Here is a 25,468-nt window from a genome sequence, read left to right as displayed (position 1 = left end):
TAGGCCCAGAGAGGTTGAATGGGGTGTCCAAGGCCCCACAGCTACCCTGGGTCTTAACATAAGAGTCTGGTGGAGATACAACCCAGGTCTCTAACCAGAAGCTCTCTAACCCGAGCCAAGAGCACAGAGAGAGGGATCAAGGGATGCACACACTGGTGAGGGGAGCTTGGCACTTATATAATAAAAAATTTGCCTGGTCTTTGTGGGTTTATGGGAGAGAGCTTCTAAACCCTTGAAATTTCCCCAGTGATGGGAGTCTTGGTAGGTCCCTGAGATCACCCTGAGTTTCTGTGAACAACGTGACTCATGGGGACCCCTGATAGTTTCAGGTTAGGGGCTGGTCATCTGAAAGGGTTGGGGTTCTGAGCCATGTGATACCAGCTTGACCTCCGGGGAGGGAACAGGGGCCGCAGATTGGGTTCTGTCCTGTGGCCCACGATCCAATCACGGATGCCTATATAATGCACCTCCAGTAAAAACTCCAGTGATTAAAAACAAGTTTGGTTGAGGGTTTCCAGTTGATGAACACATTGCTGTGTAGGGGGAGAGGGACACATTCTGATCCCACGGAGACAGGACAGGGAAGCTCTGCGTGCAGGACCCTCCTGAATCACTTCATTTGTCTTGTCCTGATTTGCATCCTTTATAAAATAAAACTGTGATGGTAAGTAAACTGCTTTCCTGACTTCTGTGAGCCATTCTAGCAAATTTTCAAATACAAAGGGGTTGTGGGAAACTTCATATTTATAGCCAGGGACTCAGAAGTTCAAGTGGCCCGGAGACCCCCAAACTTGAGGCTGCTGTCCGAAGGGAGGGCAGTCTTCTCGGGGCCCTTAACCCCCAGAATCTAACACTCCTTCCGGGTCGTGCTGAATTGCATTGTGTATCATAATACTAGATTCATGAGTGCCTGATTCGAGAGCAGGACTTTATTTGCTTAGTGGCTGGGAGTCACAGGCTTATGAAAAGGTTATTGCCAGGATTAGTAACTGGGATTTTGGAAGTATAATCCAGCAGAGACCGAGGCTGGCCAGAGTTCTCCTTGAGCCCCAAGCAGCCTTGGTCATACAGGCTCAACACAGGCGGGCAAGTGCTGGTTACCCATGATGCTTCCTTTCCAAAAACAAGGAGCTGCTACAAAGCAGCCCGCATGCACTGGGAGCGTTGGAGCCCCTCGGGGTAGGCCAGCCAAGAAGCTGCAGAAAATTCTCAGTTCTGGGAACAGAGGGGCAATGGCTTCTTCCTGGTTCACATTCTGCAGACATCAAAGGCCATGAAAGAGTCCTGGATGCAGACCGAGCCCAAGCCTTCTCTTTAAAACAAGGGGTGTCAAGGTGCCTGGGTGATTCAGTTTAAGCATCTGCCTTCAGCTCAGGTCCTGATCCCGGGGTCCTGGGATGGAGCCCCACGTCGGGGTCCTGGGATGGAGCCCCACGTCAGGCTCCTTGTCAAGCAAGGAGTCTGCTTCTCCCTCTGCCCCTCCCCATGCTCCTGCTCTCTCTCTCTCTCTCTCATGCACAGGTGTGTGCAAAAATAAATTTTAAAATCTTAAAAAAAGAAAAAAGCCCACACACAAGAGGTGTAGCAGCAAGAAATCAGGGTACAGCTTCCCCTCAGGTATTTGGGAAACCCAGAGCCCCTTTTCTGAAGCTTCCTGTGCTCTCCAACCTGCTTCTTTCCAACGACAGCCAAGCACTGGGAAATTGTATTCCGACATTTCTTGAATGTCCACGGCAAGCTGGGCATCGTGCCTCCTGCTCGCCCCCCCCCCGCCCCGCCCCACCCCGCCCCTGGATCTGATTCAGTCTTCACTGCAGCCCTACCCAAGGAGATGACTTAATCTCTGGGCCCACTGAGTGGAGCCACGAAGTTCAGTTGGATTTTGCAAGACAAAAACCTAAATCTATTTTGTGGCTGCCGATACACATTCCGACTTCACCACATCCGCGGTCATTCCGACCACAAACACAAAAGGTGCTATAAATTCATCTCCATGCGGTATTTCATTGTTTCTGGCATCCTTCATTTCTTGATAACTCAGCCAGTCCAAATAGCCCGTCCAGGTCTGTCATTGATCCCAAGAGCCCCATCGAGGTGTCCTTGATTTACTGACAGTGTTAGGCCTTAATGGCTTACAGCTGTTTTTTTTTTCCACGAACTCTATTTTCTCATCGAATTTGATGAGAAAAAAATTTTCAGAGAGATGCTAGTCAGGAAGTTTAATTGCACTCACAGAAGCAGCAGGCTTTTTGCATTTTTATTTAATCTCTGTATTAAATAATGGTCAGCAGAGAAAACTCAAAAAATATGGGCATATAAAGAGGTGGAGGAAAAGCACCCATAATTTCATGGCCTAGAGATAACTGATGTTAATGTTTTGGCTTGCTTTCCTCTTTTTTCTATGCACATGTACATGCTTGAACCTCCCTGGGATTATCTCTCTAAGATTTTGCCTTTGGTCCCAGTAAGCAGCAGAGGGATCACCTGGGATCCTGTTGAAAATGCAGAATCTTGGGGGGCCTGAGTGGCTTCGTGGGTTAAAGCCTCTGCCTTTGGCTCAGGTCATGATCTCAGGGTCCTGGGATCAAGCCCCGCGTCGGGCTCTCTGCTCAGCGGGGAGCCTGCTTCCCCCTCTCTCTGCCTGCCTCTCTGCCTATTTGTGATTCCTGTCTGTCAAATAAATAAATAAAATCTTAAAAAAAAGAAAGAAAGAAAGCCACTTCCAGTCGGTGAACGGGAGAAGAATTAGGCACAAACAAGTCAGCTGCAAGAGAAAGGAAGCAGGGGACAACAGTCCAAAAGACTGCTGCCCTGAGCAACTCCACAGTCTCACTTTTATTAGGTAGAAACAATAACCAACAGAAGAGCAAACAGAAGGTCAAACAATCACATGTCTTGTGGACAAACAAAAAGGAGGGTAAAGTTTATAGTTAAATAAGCACATTCAAAGGTCTCATCTAACTAACAACAGGCGCTTTTGGGAAAAGAAAAGAGATATCGTTTTTTCCCCCAAAGACCTGTTGCCAGTATGTTTTTTTTTTTTATTTTAAAGATTTCATTTATTTATTTGACAGAGATCACAAGTAGGCAGAGAGGCAGGCAGAGAGAGAGGAGGAAGCAGGCTCAGATTTTATTTATTTATTTGACAGAGAGAGAGGGAGAGAGCCCAAGCAGGGGGAGCGGCAGGCAGAGAGAGAGGGAGAAGCAGACTCGCTGCCAATCAGAGAGCCCAACCTGGGGCTCGATCCTGGGACCCTAGGATCTTGAAGGCAGATCATGTCTGTCCCGAGCTGAAGGCAGACACTCAACTGACTGAGCCACCCAGGTGCCCCAACTTAACTGACATTTAATATACACTGATACAAGGGCCGAACTTGACTCAAAAGTAAAGTATAGGGGCGCCTGGGTGGCTCAGTGGGTTAAGCCTCTGCCTTCAGCTCAGGTCATGATCTCAGGGTCCTGGGATCGAATCACTCATCCGGGTCTCTGCTCAGCGGGAATCCTGCTTCCCTCTCTCTCTCTCTCTCTGCCTGCCTCTCTGTCTACTGTGATTTCTCTCTGTCAAATAAATAAATAAATAAAATCTTAAAAAAAAAAGTAAAGTATAAAACCCATAGGAAACTTTCCATAGACTTCTACAGAAGCACTATGCCCATCTTAGTGCATAAGTCTAGTCATTAATTATACCATTATCATATCCAATAGGCTGATTGCTGTATTAGAGAACCCATTATCCTAACCATGTCAGATAACAGACACTCCATTATCTCCAACATACAATGCAGAGGATACATCAAGTCAGAGTAATTCTGAGACCAAGTTCCAGATTATGTAAGATGTTGTGGGTTCTGTATTTTTTAATTTATTTTATTAAGATATAACTCATCTACAAGGCACTCAACTCAGTTAGCTGTTGTCTGACTCACGATTTCGGCTCGGGTCATGATCTCAGGGTCAAGAGATCAAACCCCGCTTTTGGCTGTGTGTTGGGTATGGAGCCTGCTTATGATTCTCTCTCTCTCTCTGTCTCTCTTGGCACCTCTCTTGGCACTCTCTTGGCTCAGTTGGTTAAGTGACCAACTCTTATTTCAGCTCAGATCGTGATCTTGGGGTTATCAGATTGAGCCTTGAGATAAGCTGGTGCTCAAAGCAGAGCGTGCTTCTCTCCCTCTCCCTCTGCCCCCCTCCCTCAAAGATATAACTCCTAGACCACAAAACTCACCATTTTAAAGTGTACAGTTCAGTGGTTTTAGTATATTCCCTGTCCCATATTCCCTGGCAACAACTGATCGACCTTCTGTCTCTAAGGATTTGCCTCGTCTGGGCATTTCATATAAATGGAATCCTGCAGTACGTGGTCTTTTGAGTCTGGCTTTTTTCACTCAGCATCGTGTTTTCAAGGTTTGTCTATGTTGTAGGAGTCTCTTACTTCCTTTCACGTTATGAGTGAAGAATGTTCCATTGCATGGAATTAGTCCATATTCTGGACATCCATTTCTCAATAAATGGACACTGGGTTGTTTCTACTTTTTGGCTATCAATAATGCTGCTATGAATACTTGTGTACAGGTTTTTATATGAACGTATCTTTTCAGTTCTCTTGGGTGGATATGGAGGGATGGGCTTGCTGGGTCCTCTAGTAACTCTGTATCTAACTATCTGAGGAGCTGTCAAACTACTTTCCACAGTGGCCCCACTATTTGGCATACCCACCAGCCACGTATGAGGGTTCTAATTTCTCCATAGCCTTGACAACACTTATTTTCCTTTGTTTAAATTTTGGATGATAGCCATCCTAGTATGTGTGAAATGGTATCTCACTGCGGTTTTGATTTGTGTTTCCATAATGTTTCATGATTTCGGGCATCCTTTTTTGTGCTTACTGGCCATTTGTTTCTCTTCTTTGGAAAAATATCTGTTCAGACTCTTCGCTCGTCTTAATACTGGGTTATTTGTCTTTTCAATGTTGAATTTTCAAAGTTTATTATATATTCTTGATAACCTATAAAATACATGATTTGCAAATATTTTCCTTGTGGTTTTTCTCTTCACTTTCTTGATAGCATTCTTCTTTTTTTTTTTTTTAAGATTTTATTTATTTATTTGACAGAGAGAATCACAAGTAGGCAGAGAGGCAGGCAGAGAGAGAGGAGGAAGCAGGCTCCCTGCTGAGCAGAGAGCCCGATGCGGGACTCGATCCCAGGACCCTGAGATCATGACTTGAGCCGAAGGCAGCGGCTTAACCCACTGAGCCACCCAGGTGCCCTGATAGCATTCTTCGATGCACAGAAGTTTTTTAACTTGATGAAGTACAATTTACCTATTTTTTCTTTTCTTGCTTGTGTTTTGGTGTCATATCTAAGAAACCATTGTGTAATCCAAGGTTGTTGAGATATACAACTATGCTTTCTTCTAAGAATTTTATACTTTTAACTCTTTTTAAAATTAAAAAATTTTTAAAAAGATTTTATTTATTTATATGAGAGAGAGAGAGCATGGAGGGGGAGGGTCAGAGGGAGAAGCAGAACCCCCACTGAGCAGGGAGCCTGATGCAGGACTCAATCCTGGGACTCCAGGATCATGAACTTAGCTGAAGGCAGTCGCTTAACCACTGAGCCACCCAGGTGTCCAACTCTTTGTTTTTTTAAAAAGATTTTATTTATTTATTTGAGAGAGAGAGCACAGAGGGGGCAAGGGGAGGGGCAGAGGGACAAGCAGACTCCCCACTGAGTTCAGGGCCTAAGAGACCCAATGGGGGGGGCTTGATCCCAGGACCCTGAGATCAGGACCTGAGCTGAAGTCAGATGCTTAACCAGCTGCATCACCCATGTGCCCCTGTACTTTTAACTCTTACATTTGGGTCTTTGATCCATTTTCTAGTTAATTTTTGTATATGGTATGAGGAAGGCTCCAAATTCATCCTTTTGCGTGTGGCTCTCTAGTTGTCCCAGCATCAATTGTTGCAAAAACTATTCTTTTCCCATGAAATGGTCTTGGAACCCCTTTTCAAAAAAGAATAGAATACTTAGGAATAAACTTAAGCAAGGAGGTGAAAGACCTGTACACTGAAAACTACAAAACACCCCTGAAAGGAATTAAAGACACCAATAAAAAGACATCCTGTATTCAGCGATCACAAGACTTACTATCATTAAGATGTAATATTACCCAAAGCAAATCTACGAGTTCAATGCAATCCCTATCAAAACTCCAAAGCTGTTCTGTGTTTGTGTGTGCCAAAAAAGAACAATCCATCTTAAAATTCATAGGGACCACCCCAAAGATTTTGAAGAGCCAAAATCATTTTGAGAAAGAAGAAAAAAGTTGGAGGTTTCACTCTTTCTGATTTCCAAACTTACTACAAAGTGAGTAATCCAACAATGTCGTATTGGCTTAAGTCAGACATGTAGACCAATGGAATAGAGAACCCAGAAATAAAATCTCATATATATGGTCAAACAATTTTTGATGAGGGAGCAGGTCCATTCAATAATGAGAGAACAGTCCTTTCAACAAATGGTGTTGGGAAAACTGGACACCCACATGCAAAAGAATGGAGTTCAACCCTTCCATTAAACCTTATGCAAAGAAGAAGTCCAAATGGATCAAAGACTTAAACTATAGTTTAGTAAGAAGTACCACGATAAAATTCATAGAAGAAAACACAGAGAAAAAGCTTCATGACTGGCTTTGACAATGACTTTTTTGGGTACGACCCCAAAACACACACAAAAAGAGGAAAATCGGTAGATGGGATGACATCACGATTAAAAACTTAAGCGAGTCATTGGATGCATGAACAAATGAACAGAGTTAAAAAGACAATCTGCAGAATAGGTAACAAAATAAATAGATAAACAAAATGAATGACTGATGAATGGGTGAACAAAATGTGGTATATAACGGACTATTACACAGCCTTGAAAAGGAAGGGCAGTCTCACACAAGCTGCGATATGCATGTACCTGGAGGACATTGCATTAAGTGAAATAAACCAGCCACAAAAGGACAAATACTGTATGATTCTACTCACGTGAGTTCCCTAGACTAGTTGATTTACAGAGACAGAAATAGAATGATGGGGCCAGAGGCATGGGGTTATGGGACGTTATTGTTTAAGAGATCAAGAGTTTCTGGTCTGCAAGATGAAAAGAGTTCTGGAGACGGACAGTGAGTCTGATGGCACAGCATTGTGAATGCACTTAATACCACTGAACTGTACATTTAAAAATAGTGAAGATGTTGAATAATATGGGATGTGTGCCTTACAACAATTAAAAAATTTTCTAAATCAATTGACCATACACATATGGGTTTATAGAAGCTTTTTATTTTTCTTTATATTTTTTAAGATTTTATTTATTTATTTGACAGACAGAGATCACAAATAGGCAGAGAGGCAGACAGAGAGAGAGGAGGAAGCAGGCTCCCTGCTGAGCAGAGAGCCTGATGCAGGGCTTGATCCCAGGACCCTGGGATCATGACCTGAGCTGAAGGCAGAGTCGTTAACGCACTGAGCCACCCAGCATAAAAGCTTTAAAAAAAAAAAAAAAAAAAACCACTGTAGAAGCTTTTTAAAAAATACTTTTTCGGTACCCCAATTCCTATGCCCCAAGAATCTATTGTTCTAATAAGCGGCCATGCTTTGCCAACCCCACCTACGATGGGATGACCTCCAACATTTTAGCAGCTTGCCTCCATCCTAGTTGTTCTTTGAGCAATAACCTCTCTCCTGTTCCATGCAATCCTGATGCTACTGGTCATGGTGGGGCACTGGCACCCTGCCCTCCCACCGCTGACCCAGCTAGAGCCATCAGGCTTGTCCCCCTGGCATTTGGATCTGGAGGGAGTCATGAATGGGGAAGAGCAGAGATTCCCGCCAGGAGCATCACACTACAATATCAAGGCCTTGGGGGTTTCTGAGAACCACGCCCCATCTGGCCCGGCTCTAAGACCTGCAGACAGCCTGTGTGATATTCACTTATCGATTCAGTGCAGCCACATCTACTAATGACCCTTAAATCCTGTGCAAATGTATTCAAAGTGGCCCCAGGGCTTAAACATCTGGTGGTTCTCTCTCCAGCAGTGGTATGCTGTCCCACAGCCTGAGAGATTTTCCGTTCTGCTTGCTATTAAATATTTAGTTATTGCATATTAATATACGTCAGAAAGGCACCCTCTCCCAGCCTGTGTGGGTCATGGGGTTATAAAGTGGTACCTACCTTCTGGAAAGCAATCAGGCAATATCTGTTAGGAACCCCAGAACTATCCTCCTCCTGGGAAAATAGATAATAGTAAGTACAGAAAAATCAATTTGGGCAGGGATGCTCAACATCCTCGTTGGCACAACCACATGCCTTGCATTCTCCCCAGCCTCTCCGTGGGGGACACAGGATGGTAGCCAGCTTCTTAGTTAGGGTGGATCTGCAATGTGCCACCCTGATGATTTATGATGTTCCAAGGCTCCCTGTCCAGTGGGGATGAGGACAGAGAGGGGAAGGAAGCTGATGAGACCAAAGAGTCCCATCTACCATATTTATAATAAATTATGATAGCCATATTTATAATAATAATTCATTTATAATGAAAATATTTCAAACCATCCGATGTTTCAAATGCCCTCTTGTGCAGTCAAGGCTATGACCAGAGTAGGATCCCAGGGGCCGGGGATGGGGTAGGGAGGTACTCTAAGCAGCAAGGCATCAGATTTGAGGATGGCAGGCCAAGGCCAAGGGCCAGTACTAGAGAAGCACTCTGGATTACGTTTTTTGTTTTTTTTTTAATTGGGTAGGGTGGGTGGTAGGGGTTGTCTGGAGGGCCGTGGGTCCAGATCTAATATTCTCATGGGTCTCCCGTTTAGCCTTCTTCCATTCTCTTTGCATGCTTCGTGCTAGACAGTAAGTCTGATAAGACCCAAAGAGGACATTTGTCCCTTGGCCTTGATTGTGTTAGTACCCCTGGATAGCTGTCTTAGGAATTGGTCCTTTCCTTGTGAGTTTCATTTTGCCACACTATTGTCTAATGAGAGCATCCGGCTGTTCAATGTAAATATTAAAACATCTGGTGATCTCTATAGCCTCTTTTGGCATCTCTTCATTGCACGATATTTTAGGAGTTTCAAAAATGGTAGGTAAATTAGGTTTTTCCAGTCTTTGAGAAGGCATCTTCTAAGTTGTGAGATCTGAGGGGTGAGTGTGATCCTCAGACCGGAAGACAAAGCACAAGGTCTGCAGCCATGAGGACTCAGGAAGAGGTCAGGGAGGAAGGGACAGGATTGAGAGCACCAGGACTTGGGGCTTGAACAGGACTGGGTACACTGAGTGGGGGCCTGGCCCTAGGATAGGACACAACACACTAAGGGGAGATGGGCTGAAGACCACAGCCAAACCTTAAGTAAATCATGGCCCATCAGCTCAATGGCCCAGGAAGCTGTTAGGAATAATGGTTTGGAAGCCCCCGCAGCAACATGAAAAATGCTTTTGGGAGCACCTGGTTGGCTCAGTGGGTTAAAGCCTCTGCCTTCAGCTCAGGTCATGATCTCAGGGTCCTGGGATTGAGCCCTGCGTCGGGCTCTCTGCTCGGTGGGGAGCCTGCTTCCCCCCTCTCTCTCTGCCTCTCTGCCTACTTGTGATCTCTGTCAAAAAAATAAAATAAAACATTAAAGAAAAAGAAAAATGCTTTTGTTATTATGCATAAGGCATCACTTTGTGGATTTCCAACACATGCGCACGGAGGAAGCAAGACTAGAGTTACACCTAAGTGCAAGCCATGCTTGTGTTGACTGGGAGGGGTGGAATTGTGGCTGTGTTTATGTGCTCAGTATTTTAAAATAAAATAATGGCACAAATCAAGGATCACTGAGTCCCGATCTCATCCAGCAGCGCTCGGACCCGTTGGGAGAAGCCCAGGGCGTGCCAAATATCCACAACATGGCTGAGAAGGCCTGGGAGGGCTCAGGGTCTCTCTCTCTCTCTCTCTCTCTCTTCCTCTCCTGGGGCCCTGAGCCACCTTCTGTGGGGGACCAGGCAGGGATTAGGGGCAGATGTTGAAGCTGGCAAGGCCCGCCTGTGTGCACGCCAGCTCGCTCTGGCTCCTGTCCCAGTTCCAGTACCTTCGAGGTCCATCTGAAGCAGCCTTGAAGAGGGTCACGCCCACCCCACACGTGCCCAGTTTCCCAGCCAGTCAGGCCCAAAGGGCCTCCAGGAAAGTGTCTTCCTCACTGCTGTGCTGGGGAAGGAATCTGCTTCTTGCTCTAGCAGCTCTGGAGACCCGCACAGAAGGTCCTCAGAGCACGGGCTGCTACAGCACCCCATGCGTGGGCCTGAGCCCACCCACCACCCACTTAGCTCTTCTCAGCATTCCTGGGAAGGCAAGGAGACTTTCTCGGGGTCAAGGCATTGCTGGGCCTCCGTGCCCAGGCCAGGATCATGGCAGGGCTCCATACCTCACCTCTACATTTATGCCCATGGCCTCCTCCCTGGTGGTCTGCCTTCAGCCCTTCAGGGAATGTGGGAACATTTAAATCCCCTAGCTCTTGAGGGCTTTAAGTGAAAGTAACATATGACCTATAGGGACTTACAGATATTTTGACAGTAATTATTGTTAATAATGATGCAAATGTCACTGATTTTTCTGTTAGAAGAAACAGATGTTTCTCCTATTAAAGAATCCAATTTAAACTATAAAAAACAGATTCGGGCTGGTCAGAGTCAACCTGGTATGGTGGACTGCCTGCGTCAGAATCACTAGAGGCGGTTGGTTAGAAAAATGCAGATTCCTGGGCTCCGCACCAGAGCCACCAAACCAGAATCTCAGGGAGGCCAGGACTGGGAACCTGAATTTTTAACAAAGTTCCCCGGGTCATACTGGAGGACAGAAGCTGAGTGGCTTCTGGACCAGGCTCCCTGGTCAGGGCCCCACACCCTGAACCAGCTGGCACGTCCTCGTCCCCAAGAGACTCTGAGATCTGGGGACCCCCCAGGGGCCTCTAAACTCAAAGCAGAAGACACAGCAGGCAATGGGGGCTGCTTTATGGGTTTGTGACAGCCAGCCCCCATCCTTGGGATTTAGCAGCCCTGGGGGGGGGGTTGTTGCGGGGAGCGGGATGCTCAGAGGGCACTTCCAGGAGGAAGTGACATAACAGAGGTGAGAGCAGCAGGTGAGGCAGGAGAGACTTTCAGGTGAGGGGCGAGCGGCATAAGAACGGGAGGTAGGAGACAGCTGGGGCTTCGGGGAACTGAATGGGGCCCAGGGAGGCACCTGGGAAGTGTCCAGGCAGCGGGAAGAGAAGGAGCAGGAAAGCCCGGAGGTCTGATCAGGTCTACCCCAGGGCCTGGCCAAGGTGAGGGCTCACCATTCTGGGACCACAGTGTTAAGCAGCAGAGGAGCAGAATCAGATTCTGCTCCTTTGGGAAGACTGGCTTGGAGGAGGTGAGACCAGAGGCCAGAAAACCTCAGAAGCCAGGACAAGGGCAATGTGGCTGAAGCAGGGAGCCGCACTGGAGAGAAATGAGGAGATTAGAGGGACATTAGGCAGCTGGTAGGAGGGAGAAATCACGTACGTACATGGTGGTCGGTGGATTGGATGCAGGGGTTGTGGGGGGCAGGAGGAGTCATGGGGGACCCCAGGCATCTGGCTAGAGTCCCTGAAGGATTGCAGGTGCCCAACTGGTCAGCCCTGAGAGCAGAAGCTTCAGCGTGAACAGTATCGTTAGTAGAATCAAGTCTTTAGGGAAGGCATGATCATCAGAAAAAAGGGAGAATACGGTGATTGAGGGAAGGGAAGCATCTCATGCACCAAGAGACTAAGAACAAGAGATTGAAAAGTTCAAAAGAATTTTCCAGGTCTCGGGTCTCTCACTCCTGCTCCAGGAAAGGAGCCATGTGGGCCAACAGACGTGATATTTCAGTGACACCTGCCCCGGTGGCTTAACCGTGTAGCAGGGCTGGTGGCCGCTTCCCCTTGCTGGTTCACAAACTTGGTGAACATTTATGGAGCACTTGCTGTGTGCAGGGCTCCGTGGCCTCAGCACTGGGCACACTGTGGGGAGAAGGCCCTCAGCCCCCGCCTTCTTTTGATGACAGAGCTTTCGATGGGGCGGCAGAAGCAGACGCGATGTGACACTAATACAAAGTGACAAATCACGAGAAGCATTGGGAAAGAGAATAGCGGGGTCCTGTTTCCGAGGGGGAGAGGTCAGAGGCAACGTCTGAGCCAAGGTTGGAAGGCAGAGAATTCAGGCAGAGCGTCCCAGGTGGTGGGAAGAGTCTCGGATGGTGCTTTCGAGGAATGGCAAAAGAGGCAGTGTGGGAGGAGGGGGGCTAGGGCTGGGTGGGGGCTGGGGACTCCGACAGTGGGAGACCCGCTGAAGAGGAGGTGGGGGCTCACTGTGCAGGGCTTGGGATGTTTTAGCAAAGTCAGGACCAAATGGTACCTCGGGGTCCTTGTCACCCCAGGTTTCAAGGACATTGCTCCTGATCCCCCCTACCCCGCTGTCATAGCAAGCTCTGGAGTCCACTGAGAAGAGGGGGCACTCGGACTCCTACAACAGGTGACCCAGAGGACGCCCCTCGGTGCCCTGCACACCGTCTAGCAACTGTTTTAGAAAAGTTCCCCCTTTTAAATTCAACTTCTCTTCACCAAGCTGACCAGGGAAAAATAAGTCCCTACAAATAAGGGAGAGTCATTATCTTAAATGGAGGCTGGTTTCTAAGAAAAAAGAAAAAACCCAAATGCCACTGGCCAAAACCTCACCCCCACCCACCCCCAGCACATACGTGAGGACAGTGGCTCACCGCCCTCCTTGCAAGTCCGGGGCTCAACACGGGCCCCTGTGTAAAGGGAAGGAAGCAGGCAGAGGAAGGAAGGCCAGAGATTAGAGAAGCTGACAGATGTAAATAGCCTCAGAGGAGCCACACTGTCCCGGCACTCCTCCCCAGGGAGCCTTTTGTACCAAGGAATCTGGTTGCCTGAATGAAAAATGATATCATTTATTTCTTTAGTCAGAGCTGAGCTGTTTTCTTCAAACATAGAAATAACTTAACACCGCAACACCAAATTGTTGGCCAAGTGATAGAGATATCTGTAATTTGGGCATTTGGTAACAACCTAGGTAAACAGCCAGGGACTTGGTTTCTTGGGAGGGGCCCTGTTCCCCGCAACAATGAGACAAAGCTCAGAGGGACTCAGATGGAAGGAAAGCTTTTGGAAAAGTTGTTCCAGAGCTCTTGCTTGCTGTCGAGCTCCAAGGAAGCTGGACTTTTCCTTCCTGCTGCTCAAAGCATGCTTCACCGACCAAATGCCCGTTAATTCAACAGATATTTACCGAGCACTGACTGCTGTGGCCTGTGCAAAGGCACTGGGGCTACAGATGTGCAAAAGCTGGGGCCCTGCCCTCAAAAGACTCAAAAGACTCAATCCAGAGGGAAGGCAGCCAAGTTCAGCCCGTGTGGCAGCCACTATGAGGCAGTATTCCCTTGGCACAGCAGCATTTGACTTGGCCTGAAAATGAAGAGGACTTTCCAGGCCAGAGAAGTGGAAGGAGGGTGTCCTAGATGGAATGAACAGCAGGTGCAAAAGCACAGAGGCTTCAAAACTCCTTGGGCTCTTTGGAAATTAAAAGAAATACACTATTGCAGGGAATGAAGTGCTATACAGGCCAGTGGTCGACGGTGTGACTGGACAGGTAGGCAGGAACTAGATCACACCTCTGTGAGCTATGGTGTTCAGAGTTTATCCTTTAGGTAATAGGGAGCCAAAGAGGAATCTTGAGCAGGGAAGTGATATGATTAGATTTTTGTATTAGAACACTCACTCTTTTCTGTTCTGAAAAAACTCTACCATACATCATATTAGGAAACTAACGCACGCAACTTCTTTTTTTTTTTTTTTCCCCCAACCACCTCCCTCCTGAGTCCTCTGCAAGCTCCCGCACGCAACTTCTTTACAGCATTGTTGGTGACAGTGAAAAAGCAGAAAACATAATAAACATCCAGAGGTAGAAAAATGGATAAACAAATCATGGTGTAATCATACAATGTAATAGGACTCAATATTTAAAATGATCCAGCATGGCCAGATCTTAAAAGCATAATTTTGAGGGATGCCTGGGGGCTCAGTCCGTTAAGTACCTACCTTCAGCACAGGTCATGATCCCAGGGTCCTGGGATCAAGCTCCGAATCTGGCTCCCTGTTCATCAGGGAATCTGCTTCTCCCTCTCCCTCTGTGATATCTCTCCCTCTTGCTCTCTCTCAAATAAGTAAAAATAAAATCCTTTTTTAAAAGCATGATTTTGGGTAGTAAAAAACGGTGAATTTTAGAATATGTATGGTATGGTAAAATGTGTATAAAATTTAAAACCACATGTCTATATATTGTTATAAATAATATATGTATAGAAAAGTATAGAAAAATGGATTGTTGCTTCTGAAGAGTGAGGGAAAGGCATGAGGAAGGGGAGAAACACAAAGAGAAATTTATCTAGAATGTTCTATTTGCTTTTTACGAGAAAAGAAATAATGGAGCAAAAATGCTAAAACAGTGAATTCCCTGCATTTAAAAAAAACTTGAACTTTGTTTTTTAAAAAACCAAAGATCCATCTGGTGGTGCTGTGGAGGACAGGGGAGTGACTGAGAAGGGACCTAAGCCAGTCTTGTTGCCTCCAGCCAGCTCTCCTGATTGGAGGAGAGTTGGGTGTCAGATCCCAGGAACCCCCAAGAACAATGCACAAGGAAACATTTCCACCCCACCCCTGGCCACTTCTAGCCTCCGGGCAGAGCTGATGTGCAGTTCTGGCCTCTTGTCTGGTGTCTCTGGAAGACGTGGGGCCCGGTCTTGTCCAGACCTGGCCACCATTCTGATCTGATGTGAAGCACGGTTCACAGTCCCCGGATGCCAGTACTGGTTCTTGGACACCTGCTAACCAAGGGGGCAGAAACAGGAGGCGCTTAGAATACCTGGGAACGTTTGACATCGTATGCTCAGAGTAGAGATAGTGTGTGTGTACATGCGTGAGTGTGTGCACGTATACACATGTGACTGCATATGCAAAACCGAGGAGCAGGATGAAAGCAAACCTTCTAGAAAGGGGTTTGCAGTGCATTCTGGGACTTGATGGGAATGTTCTTATACAGTTCAGAGAAGTAAGAATGAATCTTTCCAGAAGGAATTCATTTTTAGGCAACTACTTACCATTCAGATCTCCATCCCCTGACCTAGTGGGAATACAACAAACACGTCTATGTATCCACATACATTTATGTGTCTGGGCTAGAGCTGTGCCTTCCAGGAAAGAAGAATCGATACATTTATGTTCCTACTTTCCTGGGCCAAGCTAATCCTTGCTTCCTCCCCAGCCTGGATTTTGTGGGCATCCAGTAAAGTAAACTGTGACTTTTCTGCAGTTACGTATAAACCTCATGACTTAGGTGTCTCCTAGAAGGAATACATCTGCCGGATGCCCACAGCCTCACTTAAACGAATCTATCATGCTTTTTTTTTAAATTAATTTATTTGACAGAAATCACAAGTAGGCAGAGAGGCAAGCAGAGAAAGAGAAGGGGAAGCAGGCTCCCTGCTCCATCCCAGGACCCTGAGATCATGACCTGAGCCAAAGGCAGAGGCTTAACCTGCTGAGCCACCCAGGTGCCCCTATCATGCTTTTGAAGAACAAAGACATCCATAGCTACATAATGAACAATATGCAAATCATTCTTCTCTGGGAACCATCCCTTCATCTTTAATATACAGAGCCAGGAGAACATACAAAGAGAGACTCACTCTTTTGTACACACACACACACACACACACACACACACCCCCCCCCCCCCCCACTATAATTATAATTATCATGTTGGTTTCCAGATCAGGGGTTAATAGCCTTAGCCTGGAGACGCCTGAAAGGCACCCCAGGCAATTAGCGGTGTCCCTTCTTCACCCCCTACAGACTGTCAGAGCCCTTGCACTCGCTGTCTGCTTTCTAGCCCATGCATCCCCAGGTCCCTCTGTGGCTCACTCTCTCCCTGAATTTTGGTCTCAGCTCAAGTCCTGCCTCCTCATGGAGGCCTGGCCTGGCCACCTCCAAAGCTCTCTCTCTCTGCTTACCAGCTGTATTTTTTTTTTCCCCAGAACTTTTCACTCTTGGGATTACGCTGTGCCGGTCCTAGACCATGAACTTCACGAGTCCCATTCATCACAGCCATATGCCCAGAGCCTAGGGCGGTGCCTGGCGCATAGCGGGCATTCTGTCCATACAGATGGACGGATGAATGAGCACCCCCTCTTTTCCTCTCCATGCCTACCTTCTCCTTTCCCCAATTTCCTCTCCTGGCCCCATCTCTCCTGCCTCCATCTTAAGCCTGCTGGCAGGATCAGCCCTCAGGAAGCTGTAGGGCTGGTGAGATCCGCTGGATTCTCTCCTCCTGTCTGTGGCCTACCCTCCCTTGTGAGTATCTCTCTCCCACCTGCAACTGCCACCACCAGGCTCGGGCACCTCAGAAGATGGTAGGGAAACTGGAGAGTGGGGGAAGGGGGAAGGGAGATTGTACCAAAGGCAGGGCTGCCAGGTCACAGGGTAGAAGATCATTCGGGTCATCCTTTAGCACCCAGCACCCAGCTTCTTGCTTTTTCCATAGGAGTCAGCACTGCCCTAGTAGGGATTCAGCCCCCTCCTCGAGCTACCAGAAGCCTCCCCCCCCCCCCCCCCCCCCCCCCCCCCCCCCCCCCCCCCCCCCCCCCCCCGCCTCTCTCTCCTTCCAGGCTTCTGCTTCTTTGTGCAATAAACTTGGAGCGGGAGAGCCAGCTCTGTGCCGGGTCCCAGGCCAGTCTCGCCCCAGCCCACCAAGTGTGCACCCGCCTTGCTTCTTTTCCTCCACTGCCTCTCTCCCTGCCCCTCCTCACCCGGGCAGTCTGCAAAGCTCAGCTCAGCCGGACCCCACCCCTACCACTACCTGGCTCCCCAGAAGCCCCGCCCCCCCCCTCAGGTCTCTACCTCTCTGGTGCCAAATGACCACATACTCCACAGCGGTATTTTCCACCTGACTCCCCAGCAAGATTACAAACTGCTGAGGGGAGGAGCTGTGTCTTACCCTCAGAGACCCAACCTACAAGGACCCAGGCGAACCACTGCTTTTGCTAGAAGCCGGATAGTCCCCTCCTCTTCCCACCATCGTCCACGTGTCCAAGTCGGTTCCATCCACCTAATCCCCAGAGCAGAAGAAATCCGGAATACATTGAACACAGATGCAACCACAATGCGCCTTAGACACGTACTGTATGCTGGGTACTGGGGGTGCCCTGGTGAGTGGCCACAGACCCAGAGTCCCTGCTTTTCCGGGTCTCAGAGTCGGGGTGAGGGGAAAGATTTATCGAACACTTACAAGAATGAGTCTATCCCTGCGTCCCTATGAAGGTGAGCTCTCTGGAGCAACAGAGCCTTGCTCAGGAAAGATGAAGCATGGTTTGGCTGGTCAGGGGAAGTGGATACTTGGCTGAGACCTGGAGGATGAACAATAGCCCTGGAGGAGGCATGCAGGGGACATCCCAAAAGGGCCAGCACCTGAGTCCCAGCCATTCCACAGAGAGCTGTATCTCTTACATCTGCAGCTGGAAAAGTCATGTAACTGACTGATCGAACAGGGTATTTTTGAGAGTAAAAGCGGGAGCTATTAATAACTTCGATGGGCCAATAGGTGTCCGTGTCCGGACAAATCGGGTGCCTGGTTGCGTGTATTAAGAGTGACATTCCCCCTGCTTCCTGCCACTCTAGTGATGAAAGGAACTTCAACCCCTGGTCAGAGCTTCCGGAAGCCTGAGTTTTCGCCTGTCCTGGGACAAGGGAGAATGCACTCCAGGAACATGGAGGTGGAGGGGAGGGGGAACCAGGAAAGTTTACACAGGTCCCAGAGCTAGAGCCAGTGATCAGGAATGAGGGCAGGCCCCTGCCAGGGAACAGGTGGGAGGTGGGCGGGTGGCACCAGTTTCTAGCAGCATTGACTCTGAGCTTGGTGTGTGGGCTCCCCCCACTCCCTGGTGGCCCAAGTCCTGCCCGCTTTAGGACAGGCATGGACATTTGGGTCCCTGTGGTTTCTTCGAATTTCTTCTGCTCTACCTCCTTAAGCAAAAGTGGCCTGGTTGGTACTTGGTATATAGGGAGAGCCTGATGCAGTGTGTGTGTGTGTGTGTGTGTGTGTGTGTGTAAGAGAGACAGAGACCTGTTTCCCTCTGCCCCTCCGTCTGTCTGACTCTCAAGACTATTAATACAAACCCCACGTCTGGCTGAGCCACGAGAACATGAGCTCCCCACAGCAGAACGCCACCCCTCCCGGCTGAGCCTGTTGTCTGTTCCGTTTCTGATCGGCGCCAGGCTCATAGACCCCATGTAGGTAGAATATAACTTTCCATAAATAACCCCTAGCCCGACCTACAATTTAGGCTTTGGGTTTTTTTTTTTCCCCTCGTGGTAATGGGATTATAGGCTGGGCTGATCCCTCCTGGGTCTCGGGGTCCCAGAAAGCAGACCCTAGGTGTACCTGGGATTGGGCATTGCTTGGGATTCCCAGTTTCCCCCCATGCTGCCTGGCCCACTGTGAGGACTCAGTGCATGTTGAGGAATGTGGCGGATCAAGTCTCATGCCCTCACGAACGCAGCCATGCATCTTCAGCCCCAGTGCCTTTGCTCGGGCCACAGCCCGCACTCAGAACCCTGTGCCACCTTCTCCACCAGCCAAACCTCTAAGCAGCACCCACCTCTGTGAAAACTTCCTGAAGTGTTTCCCCTCATTCCTACCACAAAGTGGATTACTCCTATGCTTGATCCCGTAACACTCTGTACAATGTGGCCTGATGACTTGCCCATGTGCCCACCAGGTTGGGGAGGCTTGAGTGAGCGTCTGAGCAGGAATGAAACCCACATCAGGCTGTGGACGAATGCTTAACCCCTTGATGCCCCAGTTGCCTTAGACCCAAGCACAAGCCTGGCTCCAGAGCCGGTGTCCCCATTCACTGGACCACAGGGCATCTGGGGGCTGGACCATGTATCCATTTCTTACCTATTCTCACTCCCAGCTCTGAGACACTCCTCTCAGTGCATGGATTCCCTGCAGGCTCTCGCTGGGGCGTCCTCGGGGTCTAGAAAAAAGACACCCACTGCCCACTATCAGAAACTTGCTGGTGATGATAAGGAATTGAGGAGGGATCATTGGGAGTTAAAGTGAAAAGTCCTTGGGGCTGGGGGGGGGTGCTTTGGGGTGGGGTTACCCCAAGAGGGGCTGGACTGGATTCAAAGCTTTGATTCATCTCTCCCTGTGGTGACTGAAGAGTAGCTCTTGTGTGTAAGGCAGTGTCCAGCACTGTGAGACACCTTGGTGACATAAGACCGAGGGAAGGACAAGCCGCTGTCCCTGCTTGTGATCTTCCATTCTCACCAGGGAGGCATACAGTTCGTGCTTGGGAAAACACTTGACGGAGCTGGAACTGAGTCGTATGTGGCTTGTGTCATTCTCAGCACTAAGCAGGGCTTGGCTAGGTGAGCCACATGATCGGTGAACCAGTATCATAGAATGAGAAACCGAAGTCATGGCAGGGACAAAGGGCCTGGGGCATCTGAGGAGAGCTCAGCCGGGTTTGCAACATCCCTGGAAGGTTCAGGTTCAAAGGTGGCAAGGAATATGGACCCTAAAACTAAAACGAGAAGGAGTCATTGTGGTGGCCTTCAGACGTGGGGGTAAACTAAAGCAGAGATGAGTGTAGCAGCGGTGTGTGGCCACTTGGGAGTCAGAAGGAAGTTTGGTAGAGCTGGGCGGGGGTGGGGTAGGGGACTCAAGCAGGGAAAAGCCTCTCGAGTCAGGCTGAGAAGCCGGAACTCAATCCTGGGCAAGGAGGAGCTAGGGAAGGATTGTGAGTAGGAGTGTGGCGCAATGAGAACGGTGTTTCTGGAAGACTGTGGAGGGCAGGCTGCTTGAGGGAGACCAAGCTGAAGTTATGACAATGGTTGCGGTGAAGGAATGAGGTCTAGGTTTGGAAAGGAAGGGACAGACATGACTTTTCAAAGGGAGGACATAATTGCCACAAGGGCCCCTGTGGCACGGTCAAAGGTGCCTCCAAGGTTGAAGTCCTAGTGACCAGAAGGATAAGGATGTTAACTTTGACGAAATGACTGTGTGTGGCTGACAAAATGAGACCACATCCTCTCTGAAATGATTCATTGTCTTTATTAACAATGCCTCTGGATTCGGAGAGAACAGACTGGTATTTCATAAAGCAATATTAACATGGTCATTTCTCTACAAGAAAAACTTTTGCATAAATAACTTAAGTGCGAAAATAAATACGTAACTTAACTCTTTAAGAACCACGACTCTCATTCTTGTGGACAAATCCCACATGAAAGGATTGCAAAAAGCAACCAGCCCAGCAGGCTCTCACATGGTCTGTGCTTCTGTTTTTTAAAAAAAAAAAAAAAAAATTTTAAACAATGAAAAACTACACAGAAAGTAAGAGGTGTCTGGAAATGACTTTCCGAAAGATTTTTGGATGACAGCGAACGGGCTTTGCGGGTTTTTTCAGCATATGTACAGCACTTGTAATTTTTCCCCAAGTAATATTATTTTAATGTAAGATGCGCCACCACCGGTAACAGTAGTAAGAAGCTACTTGCTAGACAGAATCACGTCTGTGAGTGCTAGGCGGGAGGAGACACCTCCAAAGGGATCTGCTGGTCTTAATGGGGGGCTGGCTGTTCCTTGGGCCTGGCAAGCCCAGGGTCCTGGGACTTCAAGCTTCTCTGCAGAAGGTGACTTTAAAACATGGCCATGGTGGGGGATGGAATAGGGGATTGATTCCTGGCCGGTCTCCCCCAGCCCTCCCCAGCCTTGGGACCTTCTCCTTCTCTACCCCAATTGCTGGTATCTTTTCTGCATCCTTTGGGGTGGAGTGCTGGAGGTAGGCAAACATCTGGGGAGCCCAGGCTGGAAAGAACGAGCTTCTTCCAGGAGCTTGTCAGCCCTAAAAAAGACTCCCCCCACCACCCTTGTTTGGCTGTCAGATCAGAGGATTACAGTTCTGAATTCCAGCCATGACCATGACCACGGCAGTAATCCAATCCAACCCCCCTCTCTCTCCTTTGCCCATTCAAACGGCACCCAAGGCCTTGGAATCATGTGACAGTAGAATCCTCGAGATACAAATCCCAGGCCCACCTTCATTTTCCAAAGAGGAAATTGAGGACAGACTCTGGACAGAAAGGGAAGAGTGCGGTCCAAGGTCATCCGGCGAGTTAGTGGCGGAGTCCAGACTGGAAATCCTATCTACGGATCCCAGTGCTGGGTTCTTGGCACAACAAGGCACTAAAGGCTTTAGGAGGGGGCAGAGGAGTGGAGGAGGAATCTTAGCGAACTTTCTTAACCAGTCCCCGGACTCTCATTCCCCACCGCTCCCATAGAAACCCTGCTCTTCTGCCGTCCTCTGAAGTGGAACCAGCAAAGGTGGGCGGCCCCGGTGGGCGGGGCTGCGTGGCTCAGTGTGTGTGACTCTCAGCGCTGTCCCTGCCCTGCGGGACCCCCCTGGGACGCTGGGGAGTGGGGGTGGGGAGGCTCTGCTGGCCCCCCTCCCGGAGATCCGCAGGGCCGGGCTCCCTCCTGCCGGAGCCCGGAAGGTCTCCGCCCCCTGCCCCGGGCTGCAGACATTTACAAGGAGATGCAAACAGTCAGACCGCGCGCAGAGGGCAGAAACTCCCGCGCCCGACTTAGGGCGCGGGTCGGGGAGCGCGGCGCGGCGGGCGGCCTCTAATAGGCGTTCTCCAGCTCAGCCTGGTTGGCTTTGGCGCCCCGGGCGCGGGGCCGCGGCTTTCGGCCCTTCTGCGGCCGCGCGGCCTCGGGCCCGAAGTCCTTGAGCTCGGACTGGTTGTGGAAGCGGGTGAGGCGCTTGCACTTGCAGGAGGCCACCAGGCGCACTTTGCGCGCGCGCGGCGCCGCATCCCCCGGGCACAGCAGCTGCACCCGTTGCGCACGGTAGCGGTCGGGGATGCAGCGGAAGTCGGGCCCGCTCGGGCGCCACCACTTGCCGCGGCCGATGGCGTTGGGCAGCAGGCGCGCGGGGCCGCACTGGCCGGAGCACACCAGCTCGGTGACCGGCTTGGCGCTGCGGCAGGGTCCGTCCGTCACGAAGCGGGTGAAATGCAGCTCGCGGCAGCTGTACTCGGACGCGTCTGCGGAGAGAGGTTGCGTCAGGCCAGGCGGCCTCCTGCACGCCACCCACCCCGTCCAACCCGCCTTTTCCAAACCTGCCACTTTCCAGCTGCATTTGCCCAGGTATTCTGGGGCTGGTGCAAAGACCTCTGGCCCACCCTTTCCCCCTAAAACTTTGGAGCCAAGTGTCTGTTGGGGTTCAAATACCAGCTCCAACGCTGTGTGATCTTGGGCAAGTCATTTAACCTCTCTGCGCTTCCTATCTGTAAAATTGGTTTGTCCTGAGCAGTTAGGGAGTGAATCCATGGCGTATATAACGCAGGGGCCGCGGTGAGTATGCGGTAAGAGCTGGAAGTACTGGCTTTTATTATGTGTTCTTCTCCAAGGGGGTCTTTTTCTCCCTCTATAAGTCACATCGTGTCGCCGAGTGCCTGGTCTAGGCAGAGCAGGTGCTAGCCACACCCTCTGTATGATGGCCTTGGCTTCTCCTAAATTCTTTTTCCAGCCACTTGGGAGAGTTGGTGAGGGGATGGAGAAAGGAGTAGGGGTTAATTGAAGGGAATAAATCAGGGCAGCTGCGGAGGAGGCCAGAGATGGAAGAGGAGGTGGGGAGGAGTCATTAGACTTGAAAAGAGCCAAAGGCTGTTTGTCCAGCCCCCTCATCATCACAGAGGACCGGGAAGCCTAGAGAGGGAAAGGCCCTTGCCCGAAAGGCAGAGTTGGGTGTCCTCACTGTGCTTTCTTGGGGCCCCAGCCCCTCTGGGTTCCTATAAGGGTGGAAGCTGTGTGTCTGAGCACCCACGTGGGAGGTTGGGGTGGGGGCGGGGCACAGGGCTGCCTCTCACTGCAGTTACTTCTCTATCAGAGGGGATGGAGCCCTGTCTGAAAACCTATAGGTTCAGCTGCTGCAAACACTTATTAAGCACCTGCTGTGTACTAGGCATGCTGCTGGGCACATCTCTTTTTTGTGTGCCATTTTAATGGATCTCTGATGGTGGCCCAGCCTTGCTCCTGGGTTGGGGTGGGGACGGGGGATGGGGAAGATTGTGCTCTAAGGTCTGGCTTGGTCCCCCGAAGTCACCTTAATCAACTCTCCTACTGTGGGCTTAGACAGATGGGAGCTTTTTAAACAGCTGGTCCTCATATGAACATCTGTCTGTCACCCAAGGGGATGAAAAACAGTCCTGGGACCAAAAGCAGAGAGAAGGCCAAGAAGCCAGGCCTCCACTCCCCAGGCCCTGGAGAACCAGCGGAGCAGGGGAGAGGTGGGTCTGCCTTCCTTCAGTGGCTGACCTTCTGGTTTCTGGGCTGGCTTTCCACCCTCACTCTTGCTCCCAGGCTGCAGGGGGAGTGTGTGGGGGTGGCCTGTTTGCCAAGGGAAGGAAGCTTTTGGGCTTTCCAAGAATAGTACCCCACATCAGGCACTTCTATAGAAGGTGACTTTGTTTTGAGCTTCCTTGGGGGCCTGTGGCTTCTCCTGGGAGCCCAGGGAGGTGGGTATTTTGTATTTGGACCCCATAGAGCCCAGGAAGCAGTCCCTTAAGCTTAATCAACCTTGCCTGGGTGGTGGTGGGGGGAGGGAGTGGCGGGGTGATATGCTCCTGCCCTCCCTTTTGGAGTCTTGAGGCCTTCAAGTCTTCAGGCCCCCGGTGGGGCTGCCCCCTTGGCAGAGCCCCACATTCCCAGCTGGCTGTGGGGCAGGGAGAGATGAGATGAGGGGGCCTGGGCAGTGGACTCCTCTCCCACCCAGACAATGACTGGAGGACAGTAAGGCCCTCCCCAAGAAGTGTCATTCCGGCCCCACCCCCAGCGGTTCCAGCCAGCTGTGCACACGGCCCCCTAGGCTTTGCATGCAGACCTGACCAGAAGCCCAGATGTGCCCTCCACGAGAGCCCTTGCCTTGTCACAAGGGTCAGGCCCCCTCCCTAGTAATGAGGCAAGGCTTGGACCTGGGGACAGATGGGGTTACCTGCATCCACTGCCCTCACAGAGGATGCTACTTCCCCTCCAGGGCCTGGACAAGCTGCTACCCAGGTCAGACTCTGCCTACAGCTTCCCGTTCCTTCAAGGGCCAGCTCTCTGGGAAGACTCGGGGTGGCGGGAATGTCCTCTTCCCATTGCTTTGTGGGGACTTGTTCTGGCTTTCTGTCCCCAGCACTCCCCCCACCCAACCCCACCCCACGTCTCCCACCAGGGCTATCTTGGCATGGGATCAGACTGGGGTCAAATCTCAGCTCTTCTACTCCCTACCAAGTTACTTCACATCTGGAGCTTTTTTTTCTTCACTTTCCAATTGGGGGCTCACCTCCGGGGACTCCCCTGTGGTGGATCCCCAGGGTAGGGTTTAAGTACAACCTGGGTAGAGCGTCTGCCTCCCGCAGGTGCTCACGGATGGGAGGGCTCCCTTGCCTGGTTCCCCGTCCAAGGATGCCAGCGGCCAGACCCGTCTCCTGTCTTCTCAGGAGGGGATCTTGGAAACTGTCGGCCTTCTGAGGCTCTGAGTCCCAGAGTTATATTCTCACCACCTCAGCATCCTTCCTGCACCAGGCTCCTGTGGCCAGCCGCCCCCACCCCAGCCTCATGCCTCCTGAGCTAGAACACCAAGGCTATGCTGGCTTGCCACCCTCCCCCTGCCTCCAGGCAAGGCTGTCCCTCCATTAGTGCTGACAACGGGGCAGAAGGTCTACCCCAGGCTTTAGAACCTTCCAGAGAGCCACCCCTCGTGGGAAAAAAGCTCTCCTCTACCCCCATGCATACCTTTGGTCTCAAAGGGATGGTGAGGGGGCCTCCCTCCGTTCTCCGCCCGGTTCATGGTCTTGTTGTTCTCCAGCTCTGGTGGGGGCTCGGGGTACTCGCCAAGCTCAGGGATGATCTCTGTGGCATCGTTTTTGAAGGCCCGCCAGCCCTGGCCCTCCACCACCCGGAAGGCCGCATGCACCAGCAGGCAGACGAGATACACAGCGAGAGAGAGCTGCATGGTGCCAGCCGGAGGAGGGCAGCCTGCCTTGCAGTAGCACAGGCTCCGGTCCCTAGCCTGGGACACGTTTGCCTTTTTAAAGCCCCCTCTGCCTGATGCCAACCAATGAGGACAGACTGGGGCAGGGCTGGTCCCACGTTTCTCTCAGCCCAGGGGGAGGGAACAGGGTGTGCTCACTGCAACCCCTCCCCAAAGACTTCCCAGGCACAGCAAACTCCCACATTGCTCTGGTGCTCCCAGGTGACCTAGAGAGAGGGGTGTGTAAGGCGAGCCTGCCCTCCAGCACCTCCCACGTGCTGGCAGCTGC

General features: G+C 50.3%; 1 protein-coding gene across 1 annotated transcript; it reads right to left on the bottom strand.

Annotated features, from left to right (window-relative positions):
- Nucleotides 1-20,191: 20,191 nt before the first annotated feature.
- SOST (sclerostin) lies at nt 20,192-25,247 on the bottom strand. The gene is made up of 2 exons (XM_059378660.1): nt 24,942-25,247; nt 20,192-22,204 (listed from the first exon to the last, which is right to left on the bottom strand). Exons 1-2 carry the CDS (start codon nt 25,159-25,161, stop codon nt 21,783-21,785), a joined length of 642 nt encoding a protein of 213 aa, XP_059234643.1. The 5' UTR covers nt 25,162-25,247; the 3' UTR covers nt 20,192-21,782.
- Nucleotides 25,248-25,468: the final 221 nt, after the last annotated feature.

The sequence above is a fragment of the Mustela nigripes genome, chromosome 16 (genome assembly GCF_022355385.1).
Source record: "Mustela nigripes isolate SB6536 chromosome 16, MUSNIG.SB6536, whole genome shotgun sequence".
NCBI lineage: Eukaryota > Metazoa > Chordata > Mammalia > Carnivora > Mustelidae > Mustela > Mustela nigripes.
Note: the sequence above shows the minus strand (reverse complement) of the source record. Positions and strands in the feature narration are given on the sequence as shown.